The 13,429-nt window shown below is 42.9% G+C and overlaps 1 protein-coding gene across 1 annotated transcript; it reads right to left on the reverse strand.

Moving 5' to 3' along the window:
* Positions 1-390: 390 nt before the first annotated feature.
* On the reverse strand, positions 391-3,194 carry LOC132897498 (uncharacterized). The gene is made up of 5 exons (XM_060938768.1): positions 3,155-3,194; positions 2,829-2,972; positions 2,496-2,730; positions 1,969-2,267; positions 391-1,403 (listed from the first exon to the last, which is right to left on the reverse strand). Exons 1-5 carry the CDS (start codon positions 3,158-3,160, stop codon positions 1,047-1,049), a joined length of 1,041 nt encoding a protein of 346 aa, XP_060794751.1. The 5' UTR covers positions 3,161-3,194; the 3' UTR covers positions 391-1,046.
* Positions 3,195-13,429: the final 10,235 nt, after the last annotated feature.

Raw genomic sequence — 13,429 nt, forward strand, 5'->3', positions numbered from 1 at the left:
ACCAAACTTTAAATTTAACTCTGTCCTGAAGATGTCGTAAAACCTAACATTACAGCTTTACCTCTGACTGTTATGTAAAGCGTGGACACTGCAACTCCTTCCATAAATGTTAAGTAAACCTTGTACAGATATTGAAGATATTTATCACCCTTCATGTTTCTGATGTTTTTTCCCCCTCAGGTAATCCCTGTGCTGCACATCCTTATGGTTTTAAAGCAAATGGAAACTATAATCCACTGGAATTTAGTGCCAATCCCAAATCTTCTGCAAAATACAGTGAGTTCACATAACAAACTTTACCTCATCACTACTTTAAACTATGACAAAGTCCTATCTAAGAGTCTCTCTCCAGGGTTCCTACAAGTTTCTTCAAGTCAAATTCAAGGCTTTTTAAGACCAATAATCCACAAATTTAAGACCTTTATCGCAGTTCACCATAATTCACCGGAAACAAACATCTCAAGTTGTGTGTACTCGTTTCTTAGAAAAATGTGAAAATGCGCAAAGGATGATGTACAGAGTACTCACCGAACACCACCACAATACAAAATCATGTAATGTTCAGCAGACGATGCTTAATTAAGAGACTGTTATTTATTTTCGGGGTCAATGGAGGATGTCCTTTTGTGTGATAACTTTGTGTGACACCTTGCTGAATTAATTTCTGTCTCTAAGTTGTCTTTGACGTTAAAAGATTCTGGATATTCTGAGTCACTGATAATACATTGCATAGGCTTCACTTCCAAATTCTGTGAATGAAAAACACATTTAAGTTTACCATTAACAGATTTATTAAAATTATTAACAACAGTTATTAACAACAGTGACTTACCACAAGAGCTATGCCTTTACATCCATTCCTGCCTAAAGCATCATAAAAAAAAAAAAACCACTTGCTAAATGACAACCATTTTTGGGCAACACGTACTTCAAGTTAAAAAAAAACATTTTAGGTGAGAACCATAATTGCACTTAAACTTGTTCATTCACAGTAACATACTGATATTTTTAATGAACAATCTCAAATCTTATGAGCCTGAATGCAGTCAATTTCTAAGTTCTGCACTCTTGGCAGTGATCGACTTATCAAGCATAGCCAGTTCTGCCAACTTCTCTTTGTATCCTCTTCGCATTATGTTGGACCTGGCAATCAAAGTGGCCATCTTGCTCCCTGACTTCGCCTCTGCCTCCTCAGCCAGCCTGTCAGCATCCCTTGCTAAACCATCACACACCTCCTGTACCTGTCTCCTCTTCAATTTTAATTCCTGCAAATTGTCCTCTGCCTCTTTCTGCTTCCTTTCTGCATCTTTCGCCTCCCTCTCCTTTCGCTGCTCCTCCAGGTGGAAACGGTATCTGGTTCGTGCTTTTGCCACATGGTCCAGGAGCTGCTTACTGAGTGGAACCTGGGCATAGGGTTAGGGAAAAGAGAATCAGTAACAAAATCACTTGCAAATTCAAGAGCTTTATTAACTAAGGGCATTTTCACTCCTGGTCCCTTTGAGCCATTTAAGAGAACTCAGTTCTGTGACTCAGCATTTTTGCTCATACGTGAACGCTCCAAAGTCTAGCCAGGCCCCTTGAGTGCTTTAGCTGTCGGTTCACTTTTTAGTCCACTTAAAGAAGTCTGTGTTCAGTTCACTTTAAGGGGACTAGGTGTGAAAATGCCCTAAGTGACCTAGCCAACTCGTCCCCAAGACAAAGAAATGTCACACTAATATTGTGTATGCCGGCTTTGCACCGTATACAAATTCTACCATCAAGAATACAAGATATTGGTGAAAACTGGATGGAAATAACCCAAACATTGAAAATGTTTTCTTGAAGCAACACAACACCAAATGTGCACATCCGAAATCAAATATAAAGGTGGCACAACAACTTTAGTGAGTGATTTTTTTCTGGCCAGGCTGTGTATTTTCATTTAACAGTTTTCAGTAAATGTCTGAGTGTGTGCAGGGGTCATCTCACCTGTGTAACACCTCCGTGCTCAGAAATGTAATCACACACCAGCCTCCTTGTCACCACTGTGTCCTGGTGCAGGTTGTCCGACTCCACCTCTTTGTTCACAGAGAATCCCCGCTCAACGGTGGCTTGGCCATGAGAGAGGACAAGAAGCTTTCTGCAAAATCCCCACAGTTCTGCATATGGTTCCATCGCACGGCTGAGAAAGACATCCAGCCTCTGCTTCATGGGTGTAAACGCCAGGAAGTCCTCACTACGGCTCTCCGTGGACAATACACAGTCAAACTGTTGAAGTATGATATCTCCTATGACAAAACAGATGAAGAAAAAGAGAGAGAGAAAAAAACAATGATAAATCATTTTACAGTTAATCAACTCTATCTGTATCAGATCTTATCTGTATGTTGTCTGCATCAGATCTTATCTTTAACCTATTATGTCCCTCACTTGTTCACCACTTATTCACTCATTTATTCACCACTTATTCACTCATTTATTCACCACTTATTCACTTAATCACCACTTATTCCTACCAGCAGAAGGGTCAGGCAGCTGCTTGTCTTCAAGAAATCTCTGAACGAGCCCTTTCATTTCCTCCCTGCTCTGATCTGGGTGCCTAAACATCCTTAAAGGATCCAAGCACACCATCTGCCTGACCGTCCGGTATTTCAGTGGGCTCTTGTCCTGCACTTTCTGGACTATGTTGCAAAGAGCCTGAATGCACTCCCTCTTGAATTCTAGGATCCTCAGCTCTGCATCTTTCACACTCTATAGAAGAAAATAGTCATGAAAAATATCAATGAATTCATGACATGCCTTCAATAATGCAGCCTACACACATGTATTCTTTTTAAATGTCACACAACCTTGAGGGCGGACTCGGCACCTAGGCCAATGTTGATTTTTTGCGGGCTGAGCTGTATGTCCTTATCCGTCACCTCCAGCCTGGTGAGCTGCAGTGGAGTGAGGTTGTGAAGGAATTCTCCTTTAATAAACCTCCTCAGAAGACTCTGTCAAGAATGAAGACACAAAAACGTCTAGTGTGGCACATTATCACTATCACCAAATGTACAATTGTAATGCAACATCTGTATACCATTTATAACCCATTATAAACCCCATATACAAACAAAATATATCAGTTGAAACTAATCACTTAGGCATATTAGAGTATAGCTGATGAAATTACTACCATCATCAATTCGGCCAAGTCCTTGCTGAAAAAGGGAAGGACTGGTTCATCGGTCTGATACTTCGTCAACATAGGCGCAAAGGTCCGTGCCACTGAAGCATAGAACTGCAATTTGGCCACAATCAGTGGATCTTTAACAGCGTCTCTTAAGGTGTCGAAAGACGCTGAGACACAGAGCCAGACAAACAGTTAGACAAAGCGGCAGAATACACAGCATTCAAAAGGTATACAAAGCCAGAGCCCTAAATTAACATTTTCCAAAAAATGGCTAGTTAATCTTTCAAGTCAAATACATGCTCACTTATGGATCAAAGTGAATAACTTAATCTTTTCTACCAGCCAAATGGAATTTCACCAGCATTTTGGCCGGTTGGCTGGTGTTAGTTTAATAGATTCTTGACTATAACACCATTAAGGTCACATCTGCAGGGCATCAGTCCTATTGCATTAGTGGACCTACCTGTTCCAGGATTGGAGACTTTCTTCGTCTTAACAGCTTCCAAGTAAAGCAGAAGGGACGGCCAGACTTCGAGTGCTCTCTCTACGACTGGAAGGTTGTCAACCCAGCGATGAGCACAAAAGGGCAACGGGAAAACATTGGACCTGGTGACTGTGACATAATCCTCCCTCCTGGCTGGCACATTGTGGAATAATGTGTGTATTGATTTCAGCAACTTATCCATCTGCCATACTCCAAACCCACACTTGAAGGAATTATGGAGGGTGTGTAGGCCACAGCTTCCCACACAGATGAGCTGGACACCTGAAGAGGACATAACCCATATATCAGTGACCAAAATCTCTGTAGCAATGTTCTGTCACTTTATTATTGAACGTGTATTTTAAAGTGTATGACTGTGCACTCAAAATGTTAACAGTAGGCTTATTCTCATCCCCTTACCTCCATACTGCTCTCCTTGCTCTTTCTGGAAAAGTTCAAACAGTTTCCAGTTAACACTGGGGCCGTCCATTGAGATGGACACCAAGTTTTTGAGGTCCAGTTTGTCCGTACACTCCTGAAAGAAAAATAAAACTATGTTTGATTACATTATTCAAGACAGGGGAATTGATCACACATGGTTAATTACATAATTTGATCTGTAGTGTTGCTACATGATAGGCCTAAATGGAGTTTATGAATATAAATTGAGAAACATGTAAAAACACATGCATAATAATAATAATACATTTTATTTGAAGCTCCTTTCAAAATACCCAAGGACACTGCACATTACAAAATGTTAAAAGCAACAAGTTAACAGTAGAAAATTAAGTTAAAAGTAGAGTTAAGAGCAACAAGTAATAGTAAGCAACAGGTAATAAAACAACAACAATAACATTAACAATATTAAAAATAATAACAATAATCATCATCATCATCATAATAATAATAATAATAATAGTTTGTGCTTACTTTTAAGTGACAGAAGGTCTTTGGCGGTGGAATGACCCATGAACTGGGAGCCAAAATATCTGGACCTAACCTGTCCTTCTGACCAAAACCGCACATGGACGTCCAGCTGTTTTGTTTTCGTGGTTACATTCATGCTCTCGTCGAACATCAATACGAACGGCGATTGGTTGATTTTCGACACCAGCTCGTCCTTGATGTGAATGGCCAGCCCATACTTGGCGATGTAGGCCGTCTTGTCAGCACCACACCTGAAGCTCTGGGCAATGTCTGAATCCGGGAACATTAATTTAAATAGCTCGGAGACACCTTCGTTGCCATTGTAGGACTGGTGTTGGGCTACTGTGTGTAGCGTCCACAACACCTCAGCCTTCATCGTAGGTGTTGAACCGAGTGTTGTCCGCAAATCAACTCTAGTACTAGGGACTACTGTAGCGGCAACAGACTGGCCATCCTTAGCCGTGCTAGGTAGTTGGCTAGGTACCAGCTGGCTAACGTCAACAGCTGGCCGAAACACAGATGAAACAGACGGCGTTTGCCGTTTATCATTGAGAAGAGCCATGTGTTTTGAAGACTGCGCGTGAGAATCCAGCGCCTTAACGCCCATTGTGCCCAATTTAAACGTCCTTTTGCAAACTGAACAAAAAGCTGCGAATATGTCACCATCCACTGGTTTAACCCATTCTCGAAATGAACTATGATGTAGCCATAACTGGTTAAACTTACATTTGCCCATTTTTACACCGTCGAGTTATCGTTTAGCCTGCTTCCACCTCCCTAACTTTCCGAATTTCCATTAATCGCCAGCTGTAAACTATTAGCAGCTACCTCAGTCGGTGTGCGCGCGTAATTGTTCCGCCCACAACTCCAGTTCCACCACTATTGGCTACTTGGCCACTCGTGCCTCATTTACTAAAACAATGACGAAAAAATAACGCCTGCTGGGGTATTTAAGTAATGAACAATGCTAAAATACAAATTATCGGTGCACAAATTTAAGACCTACACATTAAAATTCAATGCTTTTTCAAGGCTTTTCAAGGTATTATTTCCAAATTCTCGAATTCAATGCTTTTAAGACTTTTTAAGACCTCGCGGGAACCCTGTCTCTCTCTCTCGTGCGCTCCCCCCTTAGGAATGGGAGGCTCTCCGTACACCGCTAGTGCTAGTGACGCTAAAGCCCCAGGAAAATATGGTAATTACTTAACATTACATGGTGCAGCCACATATTTAAACCCCTCACTATTTGTCTAACCTTTGACCTCTGTTTCTGTACTAGGATCTTATGGTGGCCAGCAGCTTGGTTTGCCAGCTGGCACTGGGAATTCTGGGAAATACGGTGAAGCTTGGTGATTTTACATTGAAACTGTGAAATTGTATAGAAATGTTACCATGTGTGTTTGAAAAACAAAAAACCTCTCTCCCCATATCTTTCTCTCTTTAGGCCAGAATATTGGAAGGTGTTGATTAATGTTCTATAACCACAGTGCTGACAGTAGTGCAACTAAAAATCACAGGTTTATATTAACGCACTCATTTAAATACACCATCGTTTCTAATAGTAACAACTCGTTCACATGGACTTGTACGGTGAATGCAACATATAACCTAAGATTAAATAAAGGAACGGATTAAAAAACGTGTTAGAAAAATGTATATCAAAGTTTTCTGTAAGGAGATGTTTGTTTAACATTCATGGAAAGAGTCTCCAATGTCAGTGCTTTGTAACAGTCGGAGGTAAAGCTTGAACTTTATGATTTCCAACGCAGGAAAGTTTTCAGGACTTGGTAGCTGGGTTTTTTTTTGGTCTGTCTTATCAACTTTGAGAGAAAAAAAAGAGGTTGGAGAGGGAACGACTGAAAACAGGAACTAACTTGTTTCAATGACACATTAAATATAACTATAGATGGATAAAAAGTATGTGTGACAGTTCATGTAGGTGGGTGGAGCACAGAAGGATGCCAGGCCAGAACTGAGTTCACAAAACTCTTTAATTCAGCTTTTCAGCTTTTATAAACACTCTCACACACTCAGACACATGCACACACATCAGCCGTCTGGTTCGGGAGAGAGCTCCCTCTTCTCTCGCTCTCTCTCCTTAAATAGGGCGCGGTCACTGGGAAGACACACAAACACATTAATTAACGACAGGTGTAGTGATTCTGCCACTTACCCTCCCTGACTCTGCCCTCCTGTCACAGACCGATGCTTGACCACGCCCCCGCTGCCACATGCCCGACTCGCAGCCGACTCCCCCCCACACACACACACACCCTTGACGGGAGAGGAAGTACGCCACGACCATCTGCACCCCCGGCCTGTGGATCACCTTGAAGTTAAAGGGTTGGAGTGCCAGATACCAACAGGTGATCCGCGCGTTGGCATCCTTCATGTGGTGGAGCCACTGGAGGGGCGCGTGGTCCGAACAGAGGGTGAAAGGGTGTCCCAGCAGGTAGTAACGGAGGGCGAGGACCGCCCACTTGATCGCCAGGCACTCTCTCTCTCAATGGTGCTGTAGCGCCCCTCACTCATCAACAGCTTGAGACTGATGTATAAGACTGGGCGATCCTCCCCCTCCACCTCCTGGGACAAAACGGCCCCCAGCCCTCTGTCCGACGCATCCATCTGCAACATAAAGGGGAGAGAAAAGTCAGGGGAGTGTAAAAGTGGCCCCCCACACAGTGCAGCCTTTACCTTAGAAAAAGCCCGCTGGCATTGCTCCGTCCACTGGACCGGATCTGGTGCCCCCTTTTTAGTCAGATCAGTCAGCGGGCTGGTGATGTCCAAATAATTAGGTACAATCAAAATCAAATCAAGTTTATTTGTATAGCGCTTTTAACAATAAACATTGTCGCAAAGCAGCTTTACAGAATTTGAACGACTTAAAACATGAACTAATTTTATCCCTAATCTATCCCCAATGAGCAAGCCTGTGGCGACGGTGGCAAGGAAAAACTCCCTCAGACGACATAAGGAAGAAACCTCGAGAGGAACCAGACTCAAAAGGGAACCCATCCTCATTTGGGCAACAACAGACAGCCTGACTATAATATTAACAGTTTTAACAGGTATAACCCTCAACTGTCCTCATAGGGCCGTCCTTCACAGGAGCGGTGTGATAAAACTCCGACCAGACACAGGGCACCAGGATGGATCAAGCAGGTCCGAGGGGCAGAAGAGGCCAGCATCTCAATCCCAGGATCAACATGTAACTCAGAGGGACAGATTGGGGGGGAGAGAGAGAGAGAAAGAAAACACAGGTTGTTAGGTATGCCCTAAAAATGACAAGTATTAAATCTGTGGGGTAGACTCGCAGAGACGAGAGTCTTACCATCAGGCATAACACACAACAATGGCATGTTAATATGGTAAAAAATATCATGACCTGCTCTGGCTGGATGCTTGATTGGGTGATGGGAGCACACTCCTCAGCAATGATGAGATGCAGATGGGACCCTTAGGCCTGGCCAAGACAATTCAGTTACATTTCACCGGGTCTGGGACATGCGACAGAATGTCTGACGGCCGATTCCCTGCAGGCTACGATAGCCAGTCGAGGTCTCCACCCTCTCCACCAAAAGATTTCCTGTTGACTCCATGTAACTCAGAGGGACAGATTTGGGGTGGGGGGGAGGGAAAGAAAACGCAGGTTGTTAGGTATGTCCAATGTCACCTGAATAAGTAGGAGCAGTATACATATTGCACCGAGTACAAGCAGGGACTCCGGCAACTAACTATGACAGCATAACTAAAAGGAGAGAGCCAGAAGGTAACACAGGCATGAGGGAGCCCCGGGACATAAAGCAGCCAGCTACTACACCGTCAACAAACTCGAGTGAGCAAGTGAGTGGGGACTGACAGCATCCATATATCCCAGTTTACCAAAACACTATGTCTGAGGACCCTCCAGATCTACTCCTTTACCTCATAAACACCATTAACAAAAGGCTTGACTAAACAGATATGTTTTCAGCCTAGACTTAAATGCTGAGACTGTGTCTGATTCCCGAACACTACTTGGAAGGCTGTTCCATAACTGTGGGGCTTTGTAAGAAAAGGCTCTGCCCCCTGATGTAGCCTTCACTATACGAGGTACCAGCAGATAGCCTGCACCTTTTGATCTAAGTAGGCGTGGCGGGTCATAGAGGAGCAGAAGTTCACTCAGGTACTGTGGTGCGAGACCATTTAGTGCTTTAAAGGTCAATAGTAGTATTTTATAATCAATACGAAATTTGATTGGAAGCCAATGCAGTGTGGATAAGACAGGCGTGATGTGGTCATATTTTCTAGTTCTAGTAAGGACTCTTGCTGCTGCATTTTGAACTAACTGGAGCTTGTTTATGCACTTATTGGAACATCCAGACAGTAAGGCATTACAATAATCCAACCTGGAGGTAACGAAAGCATGGACTAATTTTTCTGCATCATGCAATGACATTAAATTTCTTATCTTTGCAATATTTCTGAGATGAAAGAAAGCTATCCGGGTGATGTTATCAATGTGAGTTTCGAATGAAAGACTGGGGTCAATAATCACTCCGAGGTCTTTTACTGCTGCACGTGAAGAAACAGAAAGGCCATCCAGAGTCACTGTGTAATCAGAAAACTTACTTCTAGCTGTATGTGGTCCTAGCACAAGTACTTCAGTCTTGTCAGAGTTAAGCAGAAGGAAATTAATAAGCATCCAGTGTCTAATGTCCTTAACACATTCCTCAATTCTATTAAGCTGGTGTCTCTCATCAGGTTTTGCAGAGACATACAACTGTGTGTCATCAGCATAACAGTGGAAACTAATACAATGTTTACGAATAATATCGCCCAGAGGTAACATATATAGAGAAAAAAGCAGTGGACCCAAGACAGAACCTTGTGGAACACCAAACTTTACCTCGGTACGTCTAGAAATATCACCATTTATATCAACATACTGATAACGATCAGTTAGATAAGACCTGAACCAGGAGAGGGCCATTCCCTTAACTCCCACAACATTTTCTAGTCTATCCAGAAGAATGGAATGATCAATGGTATCAAATGCTGCACTAAGGTCAAGCAACACAAGTAGCGAGACACAGCCCTGATCAGACGCCAACAGTAGGTCGTTTACTACTTTAACCAGTGCTGTCTCTGTGCTATGATGAGGTCTAAATCCTGACTGATACATTTCATGGATGTTATTCCTATGTAAATATGAGCATAACTGCTGTGCCACAGCTTTTTCAAGGATCTTGGAGATAAAGGGGAGGTTTGATATTGGCCGATAATTTGACAGCTGACAGGGATCAAGATCAGGGTTTTTTTAATCATGGGTTTGATAACTGCTAGTTTAAAGGATTTGGGTACATAGCCAATCATAAGAGAAGAATTTATTATTTTAAGAAGCAGTTCAATTACTCCAGGCATTATCTGTTTGAATAGATGTGTCGGTAAGGGATCTAGTACGCAAGTTGAGGCTTTTGATGTAGAGATTAATGAAAGTAATTCAGTTTCTTTTAGGGGAGTAAAACATTCTAACTGATGATCTGATACAGTTATATTGTTAACTACAAGGTCACTTTCATTGTCTAACCTCAAATTAGTAGTTTGAATTTTTTGTCGGATATTCTCAATTTTGTCATTAAAAAAATTCATGAAGTCGCTGCTACTACATACTGCAGGTGTGCATGTGTTGATAGTGGACTTATTCCTGGTTAATTTTGCTACAGTATTAATAGGAATCTAGGATTATTTTTGTTATCTTCTATTAGGGAGGAGAAATATGTTGATCTCGCAGCACTAAGAGCTTTTCTATACTTCAGGAAGCTCTCCTTCCAAGCTAATTTGAACACTACCAATTTTGTTTGACACCATTTACGTTCCAATTTTCGAGTGGTCTGTTTTAATGTGCGAGTGTCATCATTATACCAGGGTGCTAATTTTTTGTCTCTGACCATTTTCCTTTTTAGAGGAGCTACATTATCTAAAGTATGGCGGAATGTTGACTCTAAGCATTCAGTTGCCTGATCAAGTTCTGCAGGCGCCGACAGTGACCCAATCAAAGTTGACAGCTCTGGGAGATCATTTATAAAGCTCTGTGCAGTAGTTGACGTGAAAGTACGTTTAATACAGTAGCGTGGTGAGGTGCATATATTATTACTCAGACATATTTTGAATGAGATGAGACAATGATCTGAGATAACTTCAGACTGTGGAAGTATGACTATATTGTCTACGTTTAATCTGAATGTTAGTATTAGATCAAGGGTGTGACCACCATTATGGGTCGGTCCTATGACATTCTGCTTAATCCCGACTGAATCTAAGATGGACACAAACGCTGTTTTTAAAGGGTCTTCTGGGTTATCGAAGTGAATATTAAAATCTCCGACAACTAAAGCTTTGTCTAAGGAAATAACCAGATCTGAGATAAAATCTGCAAATTCAGAAAGAAACTCAGAATATGGCCCCGGAGGCCTGTAAATAATAAGCAATGGAATTAACTGGGTAGACGTATTTTTCGAGGCTACATACATTATATGAGTATGAAGAACTTCAAATGTATTAAATTTGTAACCAGGTTTGTGTGTTACACCTAGATAACCGTTATAAATAACCGCGACGCCTCCTCCTCTGCCAGTTAGACGAGGCTGGTGTATATAACTGTATCTAAGAGGACTCGCTTCATTTAATGCTATATATTCATTTGGCTTAATCCATGTTTCTGTTAAACACAGTACATTAAACTCCTGATCAGTAATGAGTTCATTAACCATTAGCGCTTTAGATGTAAGAGATCTAATATTTAATAGCCCCACCTTTAGATCAAAGGTGCTGGCAGCAGCTGTACAGTCAGTATGATCTAATTTTATATTGATTAGGTTACTGGAACAAACTGTCTGAAAATTTCTACCTTTTTGTTGAGCTCGGGGAACAGACACAGTCTTGATGTAGTGGACCCTGAGTGACGACTCTGTGCAGCTAGCAGACAGTCGGTTTAGCCTGTTCGTCTGCTCCCTGGCCTTGGCTCTGGATTGTCAGAAATTAACTAGGCCTGTTCTGAGACTATGACCTATGCTGCAGGAAATGAGAGCAGCACCTTCCAGAGTGGGATGGATACCGTCCCGCCCTAACAGGCCAGCAGTGCCCTCAAAATTAGCCCAATTATCTATAAAGCCCACACTGTTTTCAGAGCACCACCTGGACAGCCAGCAGTTCAGCGACCATAACCTGCTGTAAGCTACATCGCCACGCTGCATTGGGATGGGGTCAGAGCATACTACAGCATCGGACATCGCCTTCGCTAATTTAAACACCTCTACAATGTTACTCTTAGTAACCTCAGACTGACGAAGGCGTATATCATTAGCTCCTGCATGGATAACCATCTTTGAGAACCTGTGCTTGCCTAGGACCCTAAGATTACCTGCTATGTCCGGCACCCTGGCTCCCGGTATACACCTGACTAAAGCTGCTGGTGCCCCTAAAGGCTGAGCTAATTTCACGTGCCGTATGATAGAGTCCCCTATAACCAGAGCTCTTTCAGGTTTCTCAGTGGGTGCATCACTAAGGAGAGCAAACCTGTTCGACACATGATGCGGAGAGGAGTGGTGCTCCCGTGGGCAAGCCTCAGCGGTAGCTTTGGCTCTACACTTATGCCGCCGAGCCGTCACCCATTTGCCCCGCTGTAAGGGCTCTAATGCCGGAGTTGGGGGATTACCAACTCCACCTAGGGTGTCCAGACTTTCCCTAACAGAAACTACACTGTTCTCACGCTCACTAACCTGCTCTAAAGCCTGGACACGTGCTTCTAGCACTGTAATCTTCTCCGTCAGAGAGCTAACTAATCTGCACTTATCACAAATAAAGCTAATAAAGCTATCGCTAGTGACGGAGGAAGAATGACTAAACATCCTGCACTCAGCACACTGAACAGGCTGAAGGTGTGCCATGATGAAAAGATTCACGTACCTTAAATGAAGATCTGTTGATATTAAAGCAGATCAGATGTGGATGGCCTCCGCTTGTGGTCTTTACACAGGAGGAGAGAAAAAGAAAGCTTCCGGTCTCGACGTTCTTCCGAAAAAAGAAAGAGAAAAAAACGGGGAAAAAAAACCTGGAAAAAGGAAAGCGAAAGTGAAAAGTACAAAAATGAAAGCGACGGTACAATAAAAATGAAGAGGATACTGGAAATTTATTTGTAGACAAAAAGTTAAAAAAGGATTAGTAATTAATGCCGGCACTCGCGGGAAAAAAGGACTCGGCGCGAACAACTCAGGAAGCAGGAAGTATCATAAACCTATGATAATAGCCAGTCAGCCCCAGGAACTGTCTAACCCCCTTTTTGGTCTTGGGCCTCGGGCAGGCCGCAATTGCTGCTGTCTTGTTAATTTGTGGACACACCTGCCCGTTGCCCAAGTGGAAGCCCAGATACCGTACTTCCACCCGCCCAATTGCACACTTCTTTGGGTTGGCTGTGAGACCCGCTTGCCTCAGCGACCTAAGCACAGCCCTCAGATGTTCGAGGTGCCTCGGCCAGTCATTACTATAGACGATAATGTCGTCGAGGTAGGCGGCCGCATAGGTGGCATGGGGGCGGAGGACCCTATCCATCAGCCGCTGAAACGTAGCAGGCGCCCCAAACAGCCCAAAAGGAAGTGTGATGAATTGGTGTAAGCCGAACGGTGTAAGCCGAACGGTGTGGAAAAGGCCGTTTTTTCCCGGGATAATGGAGTTAAGGAGATCTGCCAATAACCCTTTGTTAAATCCAGTGTAGAGTAAAAATGAGCCATGCCTAGCCGATCGAGCAACTCATCAATACAAGGCATTGGGTACTCATCGAATTTAGACACCGCATTGACTTTTCTATAGTCTACACAGAACTGGAC

The sequence above is a fragment of the Neoarius graeffei genome, chromosome 14 (genome assembly GCF_027579695.1).
Source record: "Neoarius graeffei isolate fNeoGra1 chromosome 14, fNeoGra1.pri, whole genome shotgun sequence".
Classification (NCBI taxonomy): domain Eukaryota; kingdom Metazoa; phylum Chordata; class Actinopteri; order Siluriformes; family Ariidae; genus Neoarius; species Neoarius graeffei.

What these genes read in the sequence shown, in the direction of transcription:
- LOC132897498 (XM_060938768.1), bottom strand. An exon ending in GTGCCGAGTCCGCCCTCAAG is followed by an intron (nt 2,731 to 2,828) that starts GTTGTGTGACAT and finishes TTTCTTCTATAG; the next exon opens with AGTGTGAAAGATGCAGAGCT. An exon ending in GCTGCCTGACCCTTCTGCTG is followed by an intron (nt 2,268 to 2,495) that starts GTAGGAATAAGT and finishes GTTTTGTCATAG; the next exon opens with GAGATATCATACTTCAACAG.